At 43.5% G+C, this 8,085-nt stretch overlaps 1 protein-coding gene and 1 long non-coding RNA gene across 2 annotated transcripts; one reads left to right on the forward strand and one right to left on the reverse strand.

The window, feature by feature from the left end:
* Window positions 1–3,223: 3,223 nt before the first annotated feature.
* LOC107396764 (uncharacterized) lies at window positions 3,224–4,226 on the reverse strand. Its single transcript, XR_011517104.1, has 2 exons — window positions 3,713–4,226; window positions 3,224–3,603 (listed from the first exon to the last, which is right to left on the reverse strand). It is a non-coding gene; the product is annotated as an uncharacterized lncRNA (long non-coding RNA).
* Window positions 4,227–6,726: 2,500 nt separating this feature from the next.
* LOC129154682 (uncharacterized) lies at window positions 6,727–8,001 on the forward strand. Its single transcript, XM_054734647.1, has 2 exons — window positions 6,727–6,744; window positions 7,084–8,001. Exons 1-2 carry the CDS (start codon window positions 6,727–6,729, stop codon window positions 7,999–8,001), a joined length of 936 nt encoding a protein of 311 aa, XP_054590622.1.
* The last annotated feature ends 84 nt before the right edge of the window (window positions 8,002–8,085 follow it).

The raw sequence follows: 8,085 nt of genomic DNA on the forward strand, positions 1-8,085 counted from the left end.
GTGATATAAAAGTTCAGAAGCTGTGTGTGTGTGTGTGTGTGTGTGTGTGCAGGTTGTGTTTTCAGTGAGCCTCCTGTGTGTGAAGCCTAAGTAACACTTTGATGTTAGAGATTCAGAGAACAAATATTAGTTCATAAATCAGCTGCAGAAGCTTTTCATACACCAGGAACAACACTCAGACGCAGCAAATCAAATCATCACAGCATCACTCAACAACCAATCCCTGCAGCTTCTCCTTCCACCTAAAGCATGAGGCACGCAGCCTCTGACCTTCGCTGAAGCCTCACCGACACCGCTTCATCCAACCTCTGAACAGCAGCAGACTCAGGCTGGTGGGACAACTGCAGCTGGCGGTGCAGAAGACCGGGGTAGGTGGTGACCGCCAGCTGCTGCCCACATGGCGGCCCTGTGTCGCCACCTAGTGCACCAGTGAGAATCTGAAGCAGCTCAGATTCACTTCCCTTTAGCCTGAAAATCTAAATTTGAATATCACATGCACAATTCTGTCTTCATCTCTTTAATAAGAGCAGAACAGTTCTGCATCCAGGGTGATAAAAACGTGGCTTTAACGTTCATCCAGATCTTTACGTGAGAGCCCGAGAAACATCAGGAAAGTTCACTTTTATTTAAAACATGTCAGCAGCAGGTACTTGTGTCACGTTGTAACAATCTGAAATTGTCATGACAATATGGAGCTAAGCACTCCACTGCTCCTCTCACTTTTTTTTCTTCTTGATTATAAATCTGCTGCACCTGTGTGCAGCTGGCTGCCGCACCCTAAACAGGAAAACAACAGAAAGTGCCTTCAAGCTCCACAGACTTTCTCTCCACCTGTGAACAGAGTGACGTGAACACAGGCGCACAGTGATTTCTACTGAGTAAACAGGCTGTTTTTTAATCAAAGAGGCCGTTAATCCCTCAAGGATTGAGACAGATCTGGAAGAGACCCTGGACGCACCATATTCATCGCTACTTGACCACTGATGTAAGTTCCTACTGACCGTAGCGAGAAAAGGAAAATGAAGCCAAAACTCATCTGAAAATTCTTTTAAAGGGGGATCGCTTAATCGGATTGCCCATTGAAGAGATCCTTACGTCAAGCAAACGATCGACTAAAACGTGAGTTAAAAAGAAAACTAAACTCAGAATTTGGGTTTGCTCAATGGCAGGATGAAAATGGAATCGATTATTAAAAGAAAATTATTTCCTTTGTAGTGAGAACGTGTGTTTCAAACTTCTCATCACTCTCATTTGTTAAACGACCCCTGTCAAGTAAGTTTATTTGAAAATTTTGTGTATATATGTAAATAGTAGAAAATGATATTATAAGTGTAATTTCTTTGTTTGTTTATAGCTTTTCCAACACAAGGGTAAAATTCTGCACTCACCTGCAAGCACCTCTCCTCCATAATGGACAATTCAGCTAAATAAACCGCATCTGTGAAATTGCTCAAACCTGATTTTCCTCTGGACTATTACCTCCATTCATTTCATTTTTTTGGTCAGACAACTTAATGTAAGGGTGTATGTCTAGTAACATATTTCCTTGTGTAACGGGAGATTTTATGTTCATTCACCATTGCAACTTGTACGCCTGTTTTTTGTTTTGTTATTTTATCCCATGTGTCAGGAGGGAGACCTGACTGGCGCCCAACGTCCATATTCATCTATTTAGTCAGTCAATAAAGCAAAAACTGAAAACCGTTACAACGTTGAACGAGGTGGAGACGGCGGACCACGTGTGGATGAGCTGACCAGGAGGTAAAAATGCAGGCTTCGGATAAAGTAAAAATGGTTTTAATGGCAGGATGGGATGAACAGGACAAACAACGATGACTTGAACAACAACAATGATCTGACAAGGGACAGGAGCAAAACAGGTGGTATAAATACAGAAGGCTAATTAGGGAAACGTGGGCAACACCTGAAATGACTCAATGTCAAAAGTTACGGTTATTGGTTGGAATCTGTTCCGGACTCACAAACACAAGTTTTCTTTGTTATCACAAAAGTCACGTAGAAAGTGCTGGAAATGGTCATTTTGGTTGAAGACAAGGTTACCGAGAAACAGTTTCTGTACGTGTTATTGCTAAAATAGGATCAGTTACTCTGAGTTTAACATACAAGCTAAATGTGAAAATAGTCTCCTACACCCATTTCCTGCTTTAGCCGCTGATAGGAAAAACAGCTGCTGTCATGAAACAGAAAAACATGATGAAGTTGATTTATTTCAGAAAGGGAAAGTTGTGTATTTGATTCATTCATTCATTCATTACACACAGACTGATATATTTCAAATGTTTATTTCTTTTAATGTTGTTGGATCTGCGTCGTTGATGACCGACACTTAAAGAAAAACTCAGAATGTCAGATCTCTGGTGTAATCCCACTGCGTGTGTCGTCTGATTGCATTACAGGTGCTTTTTTTTTTCAACACAGGAGCGGTTGCTCTACCTTTTTAGCTGCAGGAGGATGATTAGGGAAGGCCAGTGTGAACAGCAGAGTTTTGAGCAGTGAGACGGAGATCCTGATGTTCTAAGGAAGGGAATTCCAGAGGGTTGGAGCGGCGGCGGCGACGAAGGCTCGATCCCCCAGGGTGCAGTGTTTTGTTCCGAAGGGAGAAAGAAGATTGGAGTCAGAAGAACGGTGTGGAAAGTTGGTAAGAGGAAGTGGGACAAGGTTATTAAGAGATTTGTAGGTGAGGAGTAGTTTGTAATGAATCCAGTGTTGAACTGGGAGCCAGTGAAGGTGTTTAAGGACGGGGTACGGTCGCTGGAGCAGGTGTGGGTGAGCAAACGAGCAGCTGAGCTTCAGATGTACTGCAGTTTCTGTTAGGGAGTGTAAGGGAGTCCGTAGAGGATGCTACTGCAGTTGTCAATTCTGCAGGTTGTGAACGCATGGATGGGTATTTGAGCCATGGAGTGAGAAAGGGATGTATGGAGAACATGCTAGAAACCTTAATTGTACATTATAATACATATATTGGCTTCAAGTACCTCCATATGATTATTTTATCTGCAAATACAAAACGCAATCCTACAAAATGGTAGAGGTACACACACATTATAAAACACACCTTGTCATTTAACCTTCAGAAACAAGGTTTCATTACAGCGTTTCTACATGCAAACACGTTCGTTCACGTCTTATTAGCACCAAGTCTTGTCATGGTCGGTGGTATATGCCTAACCCACGACATACAGAATCAATCCACAAGTCAGAATTAGAGTTAAATAATGATTTATTATAAAGGAGAAATGGCAGGAACAAAATGTCAGGCTGGACTGCTGGGATCCGGTGGGGGGAGTCTGAAGGACGAAAAAATGTCAGGACTGGTTGCAGAAAAATGGGAATAATGGATCAGTTAAGACTTACGGTCTGAAGGTTCAGTTAGAATGTTCGGGAGAGGTTGGTTGTCTGGTCTGGGGGTGAAGCAGATGGCTTACTGAGTTAGAGGAAGCTGAGAGTCCAGGCGAGGAGGGAGCTGAGCAATTATTGAGCAGGAGATCCAGGAGGAAGGTGGGGAGCCGGCGTGGGGGAGACCATGGGAGGACGCTGAGAGGCGAATGGCAGGTTGACCAGGTAGTTATTGTAACAGGATGTCTGGGTGAAAAGGTAGGAAGACAAGTGGTCAAAAATCAGGAAGAGCTCAAAATCCAGATAAAAGTCAAATCACTAGGAGATACAAGTTGTTCGGCTGTTAGTTGAGTACCCAAGTAGAGTTAATCATCCAGCAAAGTGAAGCCGCCTCTCAGGTGCTTAAATATCCCCTGGCAGGTGATGAGTGGATTGCTTGCAGCTGCTAGCAACTTCCCCACAACCGGACACGCCCACCTGCAGAGGAAAGGAAGCTCAAAAAGTAAATCAGAGAAAGATGACTCCCCCAGACCGTGACAAGTCTCAGTTCAAACGTTTAACTTTTATAGACATACCCGCAGAGCCGGATTAACGCAAAGGCAAAGTAGGCACGTGCCTAGGGCCTGATTGGCTGGATGGGGCCCAGACAGAGGGACAAAATTAAAAATAAATAAATTAAAAATTAAATGTACAAATGTCCTATGATAGAATTTGTAGATAAGACTCCTATCTACAATTTATTTCAATATTAATTAATTAATTAAAAATAGTGACAATGTTTATCTTAACCATAGACCGTTTCATTGGCTACGTCACATTAAGGCGCCACCCAATGAAGGACGTCAGACAAGCGGTCAGAGTCAGAGCGGGACACAACAACGCTAGCAGGTGTTTCTGAGTGGGCTAACTTTCACAATGCTTTCGGGTGCGGCAAAACGTAAAAAAAAATGAAGAGGAACTAAAGAAGAGACAGCGGGGGGCTTTTCAAACGTTTCTGTCGGGCTGCTCGGTCAGCCGTCCGACAGCTGTGAACATGCTCGAGTCAGCAGAGCCAGAGGCCGGGCCCAAGTCAGACCCGGAGGAGACACGACCCGAAGACGCAGTGGAAGATGCGGCGGAAGACGCTGTAGCGCCAACGGCGTCAACATCAACGCCTTCTCAGCAGGACAAACTGGAAGAACAGCAGCCAGCCAGAAGTGAGCCCAATATAGTCTTACAGGAGCCTCTAGACCCAGACAGGGTATTAACAACTAGCTACCCATCTGATCCTGCAGTGGTACCAAACTGATGACAGGATGCGTGAGTACTTTGCACTAAACCATCCCTCTCAAAATATTGGATATTCCTCTGCATCACAGAGGAAATCTGGAGACATAAACCGAAGCTTAACCAAGGAACAGTTATTTAGACGTGTTTCTGCTGCGACTGAGGCCCTGTGATGCTGGAAGGCTGAAGATTATCCCAGAGCGGAGCATGCTAAATGGTTTCCTTGGTAAGTGTTGCTGCTTTTATTAATTACTTTAAAAATAATTTTATTAATGTTCAAATAGCAAAACAATAACTTCACACTCAGAAAATTCACACAGAATTTCTGATTCAGCAGAGGCAAAAGCAGCCTGAATGAGCATAAAGCAAGATCAAAACTTAAGATAACGTTTTCATTTTATTAAAATACTTTCTTTTAAGATTATAGATTGTATTAAATTTATACTGTAATAATTTAGGCTGCGTGTTTATAGTTTGTTTTTGCACCTTTAAAACATGCTTCAGTCCATTCAAATTAATCTATTTACTCTTGAATGTCTTTCCACCATGTGATTAATTTGTCAACATTTATAAATGTTGTAAGTTATTGTATTTAGCAGACAATCTTTTTAAGTAAATATAAACAGAGCAAAGACACATATTTGCTCTGTTTACATAGTTTATTGACACCTAGTGGTTATTTACTGGTACCGCCTTGACAATGACACTCCCAATCGATAAGATGAGGATAATTTATTAGCATTTAATACAGCTGTGTAATGACGTATAAATTATTAATATCAAAAAATTGTCTGATAGAATGTTTTACATGCAACACATGACTTATTTTGGCATACAAACAACCATTTTGTAACCTAAAACTAGGCTATGTAAAATGTGAATGAACTTTTATTAGTAACTTTGGTAAGTTTCAGATTTCAGTTCATTAAATAACATCGATGGGGGGGGGGGGGGGGGGCTAAAAATGCAGCCTGCCTAGTGTAGTCCATTTATTTAATCCGGCTCTGCATACCCGTGGACAGACAGGGAAACGCGTTGTCAGAGCATAGCTCGTTTAATTCTGAGGTGTGCCTGCTCAGAAGCCCTCTTGTGCCCAAAGTGGTTCTACAGCACCCTCTGCTGGTGTGAATGAGCACAGCAACCTTAACTTTATATAATACACAAGTGTTATAGTACAGAAAACAGAGGGGGTGTCTGTTTTCATACAAACTTATTATATAGCATTTAACAACCTACTACATATGCCAAACCTGGGTTTCAGCTGACACGTTCCTTGTGTCAGGCCACTCTTGAACAAGAGACAGCGTCTGAAGCGTCTCGCCTGGCCTAAAGACAACAAGGGCTGGGCTGCTGCTGAGTGGTCCAAAGTTAGGATCTCTGATGAAAGTAAATTTTGCATTTTCTTTGGAAATCAATATCCCAGAGTCTGGAGGAAGAGAGGAGAGGCACCAGTCTAAAGTTTCCACAGTCAGTGATGGTTTGGGGTGCCTGCCATCTGCTGGTGTTGGTTCGTGGTGTTTTCTGAGGTCCAAGGTCAACACAGCCATCTACCAGGATGCTTTATAAGCTCTTTTCCTTCGCCTGGTCTGGAACGGTCGGGTCTGGGTATTATGGACCGGTATGTTCTGGTATGGGTCTAGAAGTTTTCTGGCAAGCGTTTCTATCGCATTCCAGGCTCCAGTTGCCAGGCGGGGTAGCGTAATGCGTCACGCGCGATGTGTGCCTTAATGTCACACAACACGACGAGAACGCGCCAAAACACAACAATGGAGTCCAGTCAGCAGCGCGTTCTTTCTGTTCTTGGTGTTTGGTATATTCTTTACACCCACATCACGATAGCGGTTAGAGCTATGCTGTGTGCATCGAGGAGGAGGGCAGCCGAAAGACGATGACGCTTTCTGAAATTAATATCGGACACGAGGCATAACTTTCTACTGACGGAGGCGCCAGGTGGTAAGTCACTTCTAATGCTGTAATACATGTTGTTATAATCTCTGAGAGGGGGGGGGGGGGTCTAGGCAACTATCAAAAAAGAAAAACTAAAAAAGCACCAAAATCAAATGGTTTGGTTGTGTATTGATTGTTTTTTAAGACATGCTAAACATGAAAGGCCAACACATGGTGATGCTAGTCAACACGAGGGCCTGAATCCTTCACTCTTTACTTCCTGGGCATGTCATAGATAAGTTGGGCAGCTATATTTAAATTATTATAATTAATTATTTAGGTTATTACAAGCAATAGCACTGTAGCGTCATGACTGCTTGTGATCAAAAACATAGCCGGTCACTGGTAGCTCCATAAGGAACAGCTGTTATTTTAACCCTAAACAAATTCTTTTGATGTGAACTTTGTGTCTATAACCATACTGCTTCAATCTTTTTCACTGCACTATTCTTTTTACTTTTACTGTGTTATGACTGTTTTAATTTGTTTTTTTATTTGGCTCTTTTGAATCAGCGACGGCAGCCAACTGTGTGGGCCTTCAGCCGTGCCAGCGCCTTCTGGGATGTGACCATGCCAAACTTCACTCCGTCAGATTGGATAGCTCCTTTCAGAAGGTCAGAAGAGACCTTTTCATATCTTTGTTCCAAGCTCCGTCCAGCCATGCAGAAGAGGAACACCAACTTCAGAGCCTGCGTGCCACTCAGGAAAAGAGTTGCAGTTGCACCGTGGAAGCTTGCAACTAACAGTGAATACAGGAGCATCGGGCTTCCTGTTGGTGTCAGCACGACCTCTGTGTGCCGCTGTGTGCAGGACTTCTGTAAGGCTGTCTGTAAAGTCTTGCTTGCCGAGGTTATTGCTTTTCCAACTCTGCAAAAGCTACAGGAAATGGCTGACTATTTTGAGACCCGGTGGGGGGTTCCTCGGTGTGTGGGTGCCATCGATGGTTCCCATATCCCAATAATCGCACCACAGGGATTCCACACAGACTACTTCAATAGGAAAGGTTGGCATTCCATAATCCTCCAGGGCATTGTGGATGGCAGAGGCATGTTCTGGAATGTTAATGCAGGTCAGCCAGGTAGCTTACATGATGCCCGTGTGCTGCGATTGTCCACATTTTGGGACTTGGTTGCTCATGGACAACTGCACCCAACTAGTACCAAGAACACTGAGGGAGTAAATGTAGGCTTTTATGTGCTCGGGGACTCTGCCTATCCTCTGCAGGACTGGCTCCTAAAACCATTTTCAGACAACGGTCGTCTCACTGCTGAGCAACAGACGTACAACAGGAAAACGTCCAGAGCCAGAGTTGTGGTCGAAAATGCATTTGGGAGGCTAAAGGGTAGGTGGCGATGTCTTCTGAAGAGAAACGACAGTGATGCAGAGCTTCTTAAACACATGGACCTGTTGTGTGCTTCACAACATCTGTGAGAGCCATGGGGAGGAGTATGAATGTGACGCACCTGCTGATGAACCAGTGGTTGCAAACATGCAGGAAGTTGCAGAGGAGGGCAG

The sequence above is a fragment of the Nothobranchius furzeri genome, chromosome 17, assembly GCF_043380555.1.
Source record: "Nothobranchius furzeri strain GRZ-AD chromosome 17, NfurGRZ-RIMD1, whole genome shotgun sequence".
Classification (NCBI taxonomy): Eukaryota; Metazoa; Chordata; class Actinopteri; order Cyprinodontiformes; family Nothobranchiidae; genus Nothobranchius; species Nothobranchius furzeri.